Source organism: Mobula hypostoma, chromosome 4 (genome assembly GCF_963921235.1).
Source record: "Mobula hypostoma chromosome 4, sMobHyp1.1, whole genome shotgun sequence".
Lineage (NCBI taxonomy): Eukaryota > Metazoa > Chordata > Chondrichthyes > Myliobatiformes > Myliobatidae > Mobula > Mobula hypostoma.
In genome coordinates, this window is record NC_086100.1 from 96,677,928 (window position 1) to 96,693,139 (window position 15,212).

The 15,212-nt window shown below is 44.6% G+C and overlaps 1 protein-coding gene across 5 annotated transcripts in view; it reads left to right on the plus strand.

Moving 5' to 3' along the window:
- Positions 1 to 9,661, plus strand: part of LOC134345485 (anoctamin-7-like) — a 190,418-nt gene extending 180,757 nt beyond the window's left edge. For all 5 annotated transcript variants that reach the window (XM_063046218.1, XM_063046213.1, XM_063046214.1 and 2 more), the window contains one exon: positions 1,592 to 9,661. In XM_063046218.1, coding sequence (XP_062902288.1) covers positions 1,592 to 1,708 — 117 coding nt within the window. In that variant the 3' untranslated portion in view covers positions 1,709 to 9,661. The remainder of the gene's footprint in view (positions 1 to 1,591) is intronic.
- The last annotated feature ends 5,551 nt before the right edge of the window (positions 9,662 to 15,212 follow it).

The following is a 15,212-nucleotide window of genomic DNA, read 5'->3' on the forward strand; positions in this document are numbered from 1 at the left end:
AGTATCCCTCATCATCCAGGTTTCCCTCCTCCCACCAACATTATTCTTTGCTCTAACAGGAACGTGCAGACCTTGAGCTTTATGTCACTTTTAAAAGCCTTCCATCTGCCCACAAACAATCTACTCCCATCAAGCTTGTGCCAGCTCCTGCTCATACTGTCAAAATTCACCGCCCCAATTTAAAACTTCAACCCGCGAATCAGTTCTGTCCCTTTCCATAGCTATTTTAAATTGAATGGAACTATGGTCTCTGATGCTGTCTGTTAAAATTCCCTACTAGGGCAACTCAGTACATTTATTCTTCTATTTCCCTTTAACTGTTGGGGCCTATACTACAATCCCAACAGTATGATAATTCCCTTCTTATTTGTCAGCTCCACCCATGAAGCTGCACTGGACAATCCTTCAGTGATTTCATCTCTGACACCCCTTAATCAGAAATGCAACACACATTCCCCTCTTGTCTCTGTCTCTGTCCAATCTAAAGCACCTATACCCTAGAACATTAAGCTGCCAGTCCTATCCCTCCCTTAGCCAGGATTCCATAATGGCTATAACGTCCCAGTCCCATGTAACTAACCAGGTCCCAAGTTCATCCACCTTATCTTGCATTGAAATAAATGCAATTTAATCCAATAGACTTTCCTTACTCACTGCTGAGAAACCAGACAGGAGACGAGGCCACCAGAAAATGGTGGGATAGTCATAGACAAAGTGAAGCTTCAGGAGATCATGTTACAGATGAGAAATGGGGTGGGGAGGGGTTGCAGGCAGGAGAGCAGAAAGGGATGCTAGAAGGTTAGTAATGACAGCAGACGGCCCACAGGAGGAACAGCAGAGGAAATGGGAGGGCTGAGAAGATACTGAAGTAGAAGGGCGGGTGCAGAGGAGGGAGAAGAATGCAGGGTTTGAAAGGAAAAGATCAGAGATGGGAATTGCTTGGGTGCAGAGTGGCAGATATTAATTAGTCTCTGGAATTACATTAGAGTGTCATATGTTGAAACTGATCTTTCAGCTAACTGTCCACACTGCTCATCAACCATTCATCCTATATTCAGCTCATTTCATTCTCCCCTTATATTCATCAAATTACTCCAGATTCTACCACTCGCCTGCACACTAGGGGCAATTTACACCCCTCAGGCCTTTGGAATGTGGGAGGAAACCGGTGCATCCAGAGGAAATTCTCACAGGCACAGGTAGAACGTGCAAACTCCACAGAAACAGCACCTGAAGTCAGGATCAAACCCACATCAGTGACTTTCACATCATTCTGCAGTTTCCAGTGTTGTTTTTCCGAGCCGTGGTACAAATGGCTTTAAAAGTCATGAAAGTACCTGGTGATTTTCAAGTTCTTTAAGCACTCTACTATACTGGGAGATTGAGCACAAAAAGTCTGACTGGATGGTGTGGTTAAACATCAAGGTAGGTCTCATATGTGACTGGTCCTGTGCTTTCTATTAAGAACAATTTGGACAACCGATTCAGATAACATACTAAATCTGTATGTATGTACATAAATGCAGCCCAATTAACTGTATAGACACATGTCTGGTTGTATGATCTGACTGTTTGGTCTGTGTTTTCTCAGACTCTCATGAAACACATTGGAAGTCCGGATGGATTTTGCAAGCCAAGCCCACAAGAGAGTGAAATTGCCACAAACCTGCAGGATTTACCTCCTATCCCAGAGGATAAACAGCTTTAGTTCCCACATCTCTTCCTCATCCAATTCAAAGGCAACTCACCTGGATTTTAGAATTCTAAAATAAAACCAAAGGATAATGCAATAGTCAATGGGTCATGTAGCATCTGTGGAGAGAGACAAAAGTGTTAAAGACTTCATGATCATCTTCAGAACTGGAATGAAGTTTTAAGATGCAGAAAATGGAAGATGAGGAATGTGGGGGTGGAACACTGGAGCGATTAAAAGAGACAGTGAAGTAACGGTGACACTGCTTTATTAGAATATGTGTGATTGGGCCCCAGGTGGGGGGGAAATGAGTTAAAAAAGGGAGCCTTTTTATGTTCTATTGAAGGGATTGTATGGTCAATGGCTCAATAGGGGTTAAAGAAGAACGGGTGAGCGTCCAATAGGAATTTCCTCTATGGAAAACTGATGAGGAGGGAGGAGAGATGATGCTTGGAAGTAGAATCATAGAGGAGGTACAGGAGAGGGCAGAGGAAGATGAAGGTTTTGTGATTTTATTATACTGGGGTGAAATGTGGGCAGTATTAGAGACTGGGGTTGATAAAGAGGATTTTGGTATTGTGAGACAAAAGAGATGAAGAGGAAGTGTGAGCATGTAATAGTCATTACCTGACATTTTCAGCACCTTCAATATTCGACATCTTCTCTCTCAAAGAACTATTACTTCTGCCAGCCCTGCCCTGCTCTTCAGTCACCATCAGCATCTCTCTCCAAGGCCACTTCCCATGCAACAATAGGAGATGCAATACTTTCCCTTTTACCACCTTTTTTCCACCATCCAACACCCAAGGCACTTCGGGATTTATTTGAACTACCTTCTGTTTACTAAACTCTGGTCACCAACCATAATAGAATTGATGTGGAGTGCAGTGGGTACAGCTGCAACCTCATTTTGCTAAGGACTGGGCTTGATCCTGACCTCTGATGCTGCCTGTGTGGGATTTGCACATTCTCCCTGTAGATTTCCATGGGAGCTCCAGATTTGTCCCACATCCCAAAGGCAGGTTTGAAGCTTAATCAGCCGCTGGTGTGTATGCAGGGCGGGTGGGGGAGAATCTGAAAGGCGTAATAAAGATATGGGGAGGATAAAAATGACGTGAATAGAGTAGAGCAAATGGTTAGTTCATGGTCTTCTCAAGCTTGATGGGCTGAAAGGTCTGCTTCTGTGAGGTATCCATGATGACCAAATCCAGATTGGGTGATTGCTTCACAAGCACAACAAAATCTGCGGATGCTGGAAATTCAAAGTGACCCCCTCCCCCCACCTTCTTACTCTGACTTCTCCTCTTCCTTTCCAGTCCTGATGAGGAGCCTCGGCCCAAAACGTCGACTGTTTACTCTTTTCCATAGGTGCTGCCTTGCCTGCTGAGTTCCTCCAGCATTTTATGTGTGTTGCTGTGGGTGACTGGGTGACTCCATTTAGTCCTTAGATGAGGTTGCCTTTAATTTGTTTTCCGTCCCATTTTCACTCTCTGCCTTTGGCCTCCTAAGTGTTTGCTGTGAACCACGAGGAACAGGATCACCGTTCAGCTGCACACACTAGTCTTACCAACTCAGCACCGAGTGTAATGCCAAGCATTGATTCTGCTGCTCATGTACACCTCCTCTCGCTGTATTCTCTGTTTTTCCAATCATTCCCACTTACCTTGCTTTTTTCAGTTAATCCCTGCTGCCAACTCTCTCCAGCCTACTAAATTCCCCGCTCCTAGGTCTAACCTTGTATTTTCCTTGATCTCTCCCACACACTCTGAATTCACTTTGTTCTTGAGACCCACCTCCCAGTCTTTCAGTCTTGTTCCCCTGAGCTGCTGACCACCCAGCTCACTTCCCTATTACACCATAGATTGAGTTCACGCCAGCTGCCTACTGGCCATGAAATACAGGAGCAGAATTAGACCATTTGGCCCATTGTCTCTGCTGCTATTCAATCACTGCTGATTTCTGTTACTCTCATTATCCTGCCTTTTCTCTGTAACCCTTAACCACCTCCACCTTCCCGATTAAGGACCTGTCAATCTCTGCCTTGAATGCATCCAATGACTTGTCCTCCACTGTTCTATATGGCAACAAATTCACCACCCTGTCTGTTGCAGTTCCTCCTCATCTAAGTTTTACAGCAGGGGTTCACAACCTTTCTTATGCCATGGACCAATACCATTAAGCAAAGAGACTGTGAACCCCAGGCTCTCAAGTGACATCCTTTTATTCTGAGACTTTGCCCTGGGATCCTAGACTCTCCTGCTAATGGAAACATCCTTTCCATATCCACTCCATCCAGGCTTTCAGTATTTGGTAGGTTTCAATGAGATTCTCCCCGCCCCCCCATCATGCTGATACATCAAGCCATTCATCCCTGGGATTACTCTGTGACCAGAACACTTCCCCTGAGGTGCAGAGCACAAAATCACTCACAACAGCAGTGTGGCCATCTCACCAATCCTGCTCCCTTTCTGGTTATAGTGGGATAAGCATAGAGCAGCTCCTTCTGCCTAAACTCTGCATCAACATCAGGCTCCCATTTTTACCCTAACCCATTTAATTCTCCCCATGTTGTCATCGACCCAGATTTGATTTCCTCCCTGATGGTAGCAATGAGAATGCGGCATGACCTGCTGAGGGGGTCTTTCATGATGGATGCCACATTTTTGAGGCATCGCTCCTTGAAGATGTCCTAGATACTATGGAGGCTAATAACCATGGTGGAGCTGATTAATTCCTCCAAACCCCTCCCATCCATGAATTTCTCTTAAATGTTGCAATCGAAACTCCATGAAACATAGAACATAGAATACTAACAACACAGTACACACTCTTCAGCCCACGATGTTGTACCAACCTTTTAACCTACTCTGAGATTAAGCTTCCCTCCTACATACGCCCCCCCCCATTTTTCTATCATCCATGTCCCTAATCTAAGAGTTCCTTAAACGTCCCTAATGTATCTGCCACCGCCATCACCCTGGAAGGGTATTCCACGTACTCACCACTCTCTGTAAAGTAAACTTGCCTTTGACATCCCTCCTATCCTTTCCTCCAATCACCTTAAAATTATGCCCTCTTGTATTAGCCATTTCTAACCTGGGAAAAAAGTGTTGACTATCCACTTGATCTGTGCCTCTTATCATCTTGTACACGTCAATCAAGTCACCTCTCATCCACCTTTGCTCCAAGACAAAAATCCTAGTTTGATTAACCTATCCTCAGCTTGCTCTTTAATCCAAGAAGGATCCTGGTAAATCAGCTCTGCACCCTCTCTCAAGCTTCTACATTATGTTAGAAGGACCAGAACTAAACACAATATTCCAAGTGTGGTCTAACCAGGGTTTTATAAAGCTGCAACATTACCTCGCAGCTCTTGAACTCAGTCCCCCAACACACCATACACCTTTATAACCACCCTATCAACTTACACAGCAACTTGGAGGGATCCATGAACGTGGACCCTATGATCCCTGAGTTTTCTCTACTGCTAAGAATCATACAATTAACCCTGTATTCTGCCTTCAAATTTGACCTTCCATAGTGAATCACTTCACACTTTTCCAGGCTGAACTCCATTTGCCACCTCTCAGCTCAGCTCTACATCCTATCAATGTCCCATTGTAATCTATGACGACCTTCCACATTATCCACAACTTTGTATCATCTGCAATCTTCAACTTTGACTTCTTCACCCAAATTATTTATAAAATCACAAAGAGCAGGGTTCCCAGAACAGCTCCCTGTGGAATACCACTGATCACAGACCTCCAGACAAAATACTCTCCATCTACTACCAGCCTCTGCTTTCTATTGAGCAAGCCAATTCTGTATCCACGCAGCCAAGTTTCCCTGGATCCCATGTCTGCTGACTTCCTGCCATGGGGAACCTTATCAAATGCCTTACTAAAATCCATATACACCACATCCTCAAAGAATTCAATCAGGCGCGTGAGGCATGACCTGCCCCTCACAAAGCCATGCTGACTATCCCTAATCAGATAATGCTACTCCAAATACTCACAAATCTTGCCTTTACTAATCTTCCCCAATAATTTGCCCACCACTGAAGAAAGACTCACAGGTCAGTGATCGCCAGGCTCATCCTTACTTCCTTTCCTGAACAAAGGAATAACATCTTCCACCCTGCAATCATCGGGTACTACTCCTGAGGCCAGTCAGGACTCAAAGATTATCACCAGTGCACAGCAATTGCTTCTCTTGCTTCCTGAAGTAACTTGGGGCATATCCCATCCAGCCCCAGGGACTTAACTTGCTTTTCCCAAGGTTCCATCACATCAACTTGTTTAATGTTGAAACTTGCATGTTGTATGATGTCCTCAGAAATATCAAGGTCCCTCTCCCTGGCAAATACTGAAGCAAAATATTCATTAAGGACCTCCCCTACCTCCTCTGCATCCACCACTTCCACTGGCAGCTCATCCATCCTCTGAGTGAACAGGGTTCTCCTTAAATATTTCACTTTTACCTTTAACCTACAACCTCTAGTTCTAGTCTCTCCCAATTTCAGCGGAAAAAGCCTACTTGCATTTACCCTGTCTATACCCCTCACAATTTTGTGTACCTCTATCAAATCTCCCCTCATTCTCCTACCCTCCAGGGAACAAAGTCCTAACCTATTAACCTTTCCCTATAATTCAGTTTATCAAATCCCAACAACATTCTTGTACACTTTTCCTGTACTACTTCAATTTTATTGATATTTTTCCTATAGGTAGGTGACCAAGTATGGGCTCACCAATGTCCTATACAGCAACAACATAACTTCAGCTTTCACAGTGAAAGGTAGGACACTGTGGAGTGCAATACAACAGATGGATCCGGGAATACAAATCCGTAATTCCTTGAAAGTATTATCACAAGTAGATAGGGTCATCAATAAATCTTTTGGCCAACTCTTGTACTCAGTACTCTGATGTATGAAGGCCAAAAGCTCTATTTACAACCCTATCTATCTGTTGCACCCCTTTCGAGGAATTATAGATTGCTACAAGGTTTGATGACCTTCCTCGCTGTCCACTATGCCCCAATTCTTAGTGTCATCTGCAAATTTGATGTTTTAAGAAAGTCTCACCCCAACTTTTGAAATAGATGACAAACATCTGATCCTTGTGGCACACCATGAGCCACAGGCCTCCAGTCAGGGAGGCAAACATCTACTACCCTTCTCTGCTAAGCCAATGTTGAATCCAATTTAATACATCATCCTGAATGCCAAGTAACTGAATCTTCTGGACCAGCTTCCCATGTAAGATTTTGTCAAAGGCTTTGCTAAAGTCCATGTAGACAACATCCACTGCCTTGCCTCCATCAACTTTTTTGGTTATCTCCTCAAAAAACTCTAAGGTTTGTTAGACATGATCTTTCATGCACAAACCCATGTTGAGTACCCCTAATCTATTCGCCCTCTATCAAATTATTTATATATCCTGTCCCTAAAAATACTTCCCAATAATTTAACCACTACTGATGCCAGGGTCACTAATCTATAATTTCCCAGCTTATTTTTAGAGCTTTTCTTGAATAACAGGATAATATTAGCTATTTTCCAGTCCTCTGGCACCACATTTGTGGCCAAGGTCATTTTAATACCTTTGCCATGCCCCCTGCAAATGCTGCACTAGCCTCCCACAAGGTCCTGGGGGACACCTTGTTAGATCCTGGGGACTTGTCCAGCCTAATTTGCCTCCAGACAGCAAGTACCTTCTCTTCTATAATCTGGACACAGTCATGGCTGCCTCAGTTCTATAGACTCTGCGTCCATCTCCCGAAAAACAAAGATGCAAAAAATCCAGTTAAGAATCTCCCTATCCCTTTCAGCTGTATGCACAGAGAACCACACTGATCTTCATGTGGACCAGTTTTGTTATCTTTTTGCTATCTTCTTGCTCTTAATATACCTATAGAAGCCCTAGGGATTCTCTTTCATCTTGTTTGCCAGTGCAACTTCACAGCTTTTTTTTGCCTTCCTGATTTCCCTGGTATGTGTTCTCTTGCATTCCATCTACTCTTCAAACACCTCATTTGTTCCTTACTCCCTAAACCTGCTATGCACCTTCCTCCTCTTCCTTAACCAGGGTCTCAATCTCTCTTAAAAAGAAAAACAAAGTTCCCTAAACTTGTTAACCGTGCTTATGCTCTGACAGGAACATATAAACCTCCCACTTACCAAACATCCTTTTGCCAGAAAACAACCTGTCCCGATCCACACTTGCCAGATCCTTTCTGATGCCATCAAAACTGCCCCTTTCTGATTTAGAACCTCTACCTGAGGACCGGTCCTATCTTTCTCTTGAAACGAATGTAGTTATGACCGCTAGATCCAGAGTGTGTCCCTATGCACTCCTGCCCTGTCTCATTCCCTCAATGGAGATGCAGATATTTTATACTTATTTAGAGCTACAGCAGGGCAACAGGTCCTTCTGGCAGAGCTTGTAGTGCCAATTGCACCCATGTGATCACAATTAACCTACTAACTGTACATCTTTGGAATGTGGGAGGAAACCGACACACTCACCAAATCTTCACAACAACAGAAGTGAACCAGTAATGTTGGCGCTGTAAGAGTCTGATCTTTTTGTGCGGCCCTCATATATGGTTATATGGTCACTTGATCAGACATCACACCCCGCTGTGCGTATCTCCTTTGCTGGATTAACCACAGCTTGAGAAGGGTTCCCCCTCTGCTTTAACACCACTGAGGGTTTCCTGGGGAAGAGAAGTGGCTGAAGGATTAGTGCTTATGGCCAGAGCAGTGGATATTCACCCCTGTGATCCCCACTGTGAATCCCCTGTGCAAATGTGGCCCTAGCTAGTTTACAGTTACTTTACCTCTTGGAGCCCTTGTAGAAACTGTCCCCCTTCAGGCAGAAACCATCTAAGCCTGAAAACTCAATCCCCAGCATCTATTCAACTGCACGCATCACTCCCTTGACTAAATTGGTCTTTAGTTTATGACTGCATTAAATCTGGAGCCAAGGTCTTAAATTCCAGCCTACAAGCCTGTGACGAGAGTTTACTCACTGCCACCATGGACAGAGTTCAGTACACCAATCCCCCACTGCAGAGTTTCAGCTTCTGTTGGTTCTCAGGATTAGATGAGAGTACCAGTGAAGCTGATTGTGGCATCAGGCTGCACCTCCTCCTTGCTGACTGGAACCCTTTGAATGTGAAAAGAGAATTTGCTCTTGTTGCCAACACTTCACACGGTGACTGCAACCTCCTCACTGAACGTAATTCTGTTGCTTTATTTCTCTTTTCTGTCTGTGATTTTCTCTCCTTCCTCTGATTGTCGGTTGTTGGAGCAGGGGCAAGCGGGGAAGGGAGGAGGTGGTTTCAACAGACCTGCTCCAGCACCACAAGCCTCATTGCTCTTCCCGTCTCTTCAGTTTGCTTCCTTGGGGCAGGCAGTGGAATAGGGATCATTTACCAGATTGATCATTGAATGAGCTTCAAACCAAAAGCCCCTTAAGGTTGAAGATAATGACATTGATTAGGCCAATGTGTTGGAAGGTTTTTTAAAAACTTCCATAGACCACATGAAGGAGGTGGGGGGGGCGGTGGGAGTGGCATTTGCCACACAAGATGGCCCTTTGAACAACTCCTTTCCCCTGCAGCCTATGGTAAGGTGGCACTGGAGTGCAACATGCAGGAGAAACGCAGATAAGTAGATGAATGGGAGGGCTCTGGTTCAGGTGTGGGTCAATGGGTTTAGGCAGAATAACACATCAGCAGGGACTAGATGGGCTGAAGGTCCTGCTTATGTTCACGATGATTCTGAGTGTGGTGGCTCATTCGGAATTGCTCATTACTTCTATTATAATTGTACTGTTTAAAATCCAAATTCAAAGTCTACACTATATCCTGCAATCTGTTCCCTTGATGTGCTGATGGGATAAAGTGATCTGTATAGATGACATGAAAAATAGTTTTTCACTCAACCTCTGTACATGTGACAAATAAAAAAACAAATTAAATTCTCTCCTATATACTGTATGACCATTGAACGCACACTGCTTTCTCCTGCCTCTCACCTGCACGAGCGGTAAATTACAGCAGCTAATTAAACAACCCACATGTATCTGGGTTGAGGGAGGAGACACACAAAGCCGCAGAGAAATCATGCAAACTCCACACAGAAACACCACTGATCAGGTCACAGGAGCCACTCAGCAGCAGCAGAACCCACTGTGCCAAATCAAACCGAAACTCTGATCTCCACACTCCCACATTTTAGGGCAACACATACTAACCGCTGGAAAATCTCTGGTCAGGCAGCATCTTTGGAGGGAAATGAAGAGTCAGTTTTTTGGCCCGAGCCCCTCCAACAGGACTTGAGATGCTGCCCACATTGCTGAGTTTCTCCAGCATTTTGTGTGTTGCTCAAATTTTCAGCATCTGCAGAGTCTATTTCTCTGTGCTAGATGGAATCCAGGAACGAAGGTCCAACTGTGCTTGAGGGAGGGCAGGAACAAACCACAAGCATTTTTGAGGGAACACATAAATCAGCAACCTGAAACATCAGGATTTTTGAACAGTAGCATGGCAGACTTTCATGGTTTTTTAAAATCATAGGTAGGATTTATTTCATCGTTTCAGCCAATAAGGAACTGAGTTCTCAATCGGTAACCTTAATCTACAGTAAAGAACAAAATGCAGGAAGAACTCAGTAGGTCTGGCAGCACCTGAGGAGACCGAGGGATAGTCGATGTTTTGAATAGTGTCCTTACAGCAGGATTGCTCCATACTGCTTCATTATGAAATCTCTTCAAGTCCACTTTGAAAATTCCCTCCTTTTAGTCCTGATGCAGGGTCAGGGCCCAAACCATCCCTTCACTACCACAGCTAATCTCGAGTTCCTCCAGCAGCTCACGTCTTGCGTCTCTATCTTAATATACAGCTGTGCAGATCGGGCTGTCAACTGGGACTGGAGTAGCACCAAATGGGAGATCTTCAGGTCATAAACCGGATGAACGTCTGACTGAGCTGATGGGCAGTCGTTAACATTCACTCCTTGCCTGGAAGCTTGGACAGCACTATCGAAAAGGGAAGATTGCAAGTGTCAGTCTCCCAAGGAAATTGCAACCACTTACTAAAGCAAACTTTAGCACCAACCGCATGAACATGAATAACTGATTGTTTTCATTGGAGACAAAACCACTTTGAAGTTGTTAAGATGTCACTGGGATGATGCACCATTTATTCAGTGCTCAATTATTTGTTTTAAGTATTCAATGGAATTATTAGAAGAATCAAATTGAAACTTAATAAGCACCTGGATAACAAGACCATAAGATATAAGCAGAATTAGGCCATTTGGCCCATCAAGTCTGCTCTGCTATTTCACCATGGCTGATCTATTTCCCTATCAGGCCCAATCTCCTGCCTTCTCCCCATATCCCTTCATACCCTGACTAGTCAAGAATCTATCAACCTCTGCTTTAAATACACCCAATGTCTTGGCCTTCATAGCCACTTGTTGCAATGTATTTTACAGATTCTCCACTCTCTGGCTAAAGAAATTCCTCCTCATCTCCATTCTAGATGGACATCCCTCAATTCTGAGGCTGTGCCCTCTGGTCTTAGACTCCCCTACCAAAGGAAATATCCTCTCCACATCCACTCTATCAAGACATTTTAATATTTGATAGGTTTTAATGAGATTCCCACTTCATTCTTCTGAATTCCAGTGAGTACAGGCCCAAAGCCATCAAATTCTCCTCACATGATAAGCTTTTTGATCCTGGAAACATTTTCATGAACTTCCGTTGAACCCTCTCCAGTGTCAGCACATCCTCTCTCAGGCTACATCCACACTAGACTGGATAATTTTGACAACGCCAGTTTCGCATAAAAACGATAGGCATCCACACCAGGCGTTTTTGAAAATACCTCCGTCCACATTAAAATTGATATTTGGGCGAATCTCCTCCTACTGGGCATGCGCAGGATACACAGAAAACAAGCGAAGAGGAAACGGTATACTTGGTGCGCGTTTGTCCAGTTACAGACTAGAAAAACTTAAAAGGAAATTGCCAAGCGACAGACAGCTGTTGGCTCTCGCGCAGGAGGACTTAAAACTAAAAAAAACAAATACTGGAGCGTATGGAGGTAACCAACAGGGAGTTCACGGACAGTATGACCCGGCTGACGACGAACATTGAAAAACTGACCAACTCTGCTGCAGAGGGATTTGCAATGATGAGGAATATAATGGCTTCTCCCCCCCCCCCACCCCAGTACGTTTCACCACCACAATACCAGCCTCACAGCCACTACAATAGCTACACATGCGGACACACAGACCCCCGGGTGGCCCCACCAACATCTTCCCCACTCCCACAGAGGGGTCACCCTGGAAATATTTCCTACAGCCATAGTCTCTTCACCGATGAAAGGGACGACAGGTTTTTTAAAACCTCCGGTTACCCCATACACACTACAACACCCAACCAGCATTTTCAGATTTTAAACACTCTGGAGAGCGTTTTAGAAAAGCTCCGTTTTCGGGGGAGGAAAACGTCGTTTCAGAGTGGATGGATGGTCAAAAGGAAGAAAAAAAAGCTTTGGTTACGGATTTATCCGGTCTAGTGTGGACATAGCCTTAGATAAGGGGCCAAAACTGTTCACTATTACACCAAGTGAACAGGACCACAAAGGTGGTAATCTTGGGATTACTGCCTGTGCCACGTGACAGTGAGTATAGGAATAGAATGAGGTGGAAGATAAATGTGTGGCTGAGGGATTGGAGCAGGGGGCAGGGATTCAGATTTCTAGATCATTGGGACCTCTTTTGGGGCAGGTGTGACCTGTACAAAAAGGACGGGTTGCACTTGAATCCCAGGCAGACCAATATCCTGGCAGGGAGGTTTGCTGAGGCTACTGGGGAGAATTTAAACTGGAATTGCTGGGGGCTGGGAACCAAATTGAAGAGACGGAGGAAGAGGCAGTTGACTCACAAATAGACAGAGCTTGGAGGCAGTGCGAGAGGGAGGATAGGCAGGTGGTAGAGGAGGGATGCACTCAGACCAATGGTTTGAGATGTGTCTATTTTAATGCAAGGAGTATTATGAGCAAAGCGGATGAGCTTAGAGCATGGATCAGTACTTGGAGCTATGGAGTTGTGGCCATTACAGAGACTTGGATGGCTCAGAGGCAGGAATAGTTACTTCGAGTGCCAGGTTTTAGATGTTTCAGAAAGGACAGGGAGGGAGGCAAAAGAGGTGGGGGCACGGCACTGTTGATCAGAGATAGCGTCACAGCTGCAGAAAAGGAGGAAGTCATGGAGAGGTTGTCTACGGTGTCTCTGTGGGTGGAAGTTAGGAATAGGAAGGTGTCAATAATTCTACTGGGTGTTCTACTGGATGGAACTGGACTCTCTGACGGTGGTGTCTGAAAAGAGGCTGCTGTCCAAGTTGCATGCCATCTTGGACAATGTCTCCCATCCACTACATAATGGACTGGTTGGGCACAGGAGTACATTCAGCCAGAGACTCATTCCACCGAGATGCAACACTGAGCGTCATAGGAAGTCATTCCTGTCTGTGGCCATCAAACTTTACAACTCCTCTTTTGGAGGGTCAGACACCCTGAGCCAATAGGCTGGTCCTGGACTTATTTCCTGGCATAATTTACATAGTACTATTTAATTATTTATGGTTTTATTACTATTTAATTATTTATGGTGCAACTATAATGAAAACCAATTTCCCTCGGGATCAATAAAGTATGACTATGACTATGACTATTTATAGACCACCCAATAGTAACAGGGACATTGAGGAGCAGATGGGGAGACAGATTCCGGAAAGGTGTAATAATAACAGGGATTTTAATTCCCCAAATATCGATTGGCATGGCCCTAGAGTAAGGGGTTAGATGGGGTGGAGTTTGATAGGTGTGTTCAGGAAGGTTTCTTGACACAATATGTAGATAAGCCTACAAGAGGAGAGACTGTACTTGATCTGGTATTGGGAAATTAACCCAGTCAGGTGTCAGATCTCAGTGGGAGAGCATTTTGGAGATAGTGATCACAATTCTACCTCCTTTACCATAGCACTGGAGAGAGATAGGAACAGACAGATTAGATTAGATTAGATTATGAGGACACTCAGTCCTCGTTTATTGTCATTTAGAAATGCATGCATTAAAAATGTACAATGTTCCTCCAGAATGATATCACAAGAAAACACAGGACGGATCAAGACTAAAACTGACAAAACCACATAATTATAACATATAGTTACAACAGTGCAAAGCAATGCCATAATTTGATAAAGAGCAGACCATGGGCACGGTAAAAAAAAAGTCTCAAAGTCCTGATAGACTCATCATCCCACGCAGGCGGCAGAAGGGAGAAACTTTCCCCACCATGAACCTCCAAGAGCCGCCAACTTGCTGATGTAGCACCATTGGAAGCACCCGACCGCAGCGGACTCTGAGTCCATCCGAAAACTTCGAGCCTCCGACCAGCCCCTCCGACACAGCCTCTCCGAGCACCATCCTCTGCCGAGCGCTTTGACCCTGCCCTGGCCGCCGAGCAACAAGCAAAGCCGAGGACTCGGGGCCTTCTCCTCTGGAGATTCTGGACCACACAGTCGCAGCAGCAGCAAAGCAGGCATTTCAGAAGTTTCACCAGATGTTCCTTTGTGCTCTCACGTCCGTCTCCATCAAATCAGGATTGTGCACGGCACCATACTTGACAAATAACAGACATCACCACCAGAGTGGCCGCTGTGAGCTGCATCGCGCCGTCATCTTCTCTTCTCCTAGGAAAATGTTTAATTGGAGTAAGGGGAAATCTAAGGTTATCAGGCAGGAACTTAGAAGCATAAATTGGGAACAGATATTCTCAGGGAAATGTACAGAAGAAATGTGGCAAATGTTCAGGGGATATGTATTTGCGTGGAGCTCTGCATAGGTACGTTCCAATGAGACAGGGAAAGGATGGTAGGGTACAGAAACCGTGGTGTACAAAGGCTGTTGTAAATCTAGAAGAAAAGAAGAGCTTATGAAGGGTTAAAAAAAAATAGGAAATGATAAGAGATCTAGAAAATTATAAGGCTAGCAGGAAGGAGCTTAAGAAAGAAATTAGGAGAGCCAGAATGGGCCATGAGAAGGCCTTGGTGGACAGGATTAAGGAAAACCCCTAAGGCATTCTACAAATATGTGAATATCAAGAGGATAAGACGTGAGAGAATGGGACCAATCAAGTGTGACAGTGGAAAAGTGTGTATGGAACCAGAGGAGATAGTAGAGGTTCTTAAAGAGTACTTTGCTTCAGTATTCACTACAGAAAAGGATCTTGGTGATTATAGGGATGACTTACAGCAGACTGAAAAGCTTGAGCATGTAGATATTAAGATGATGTGCTGGAGCTTTTGGAAAACATCAAGTTGGATAAGTCACCAGAATCAGAAGGGGTGTACCTCAGGCTACTGTGGGAGGCGAGAGAGGAGATTGCTGAGCCTCTGATGATGATCTTTGCATCATCAATGAGGAT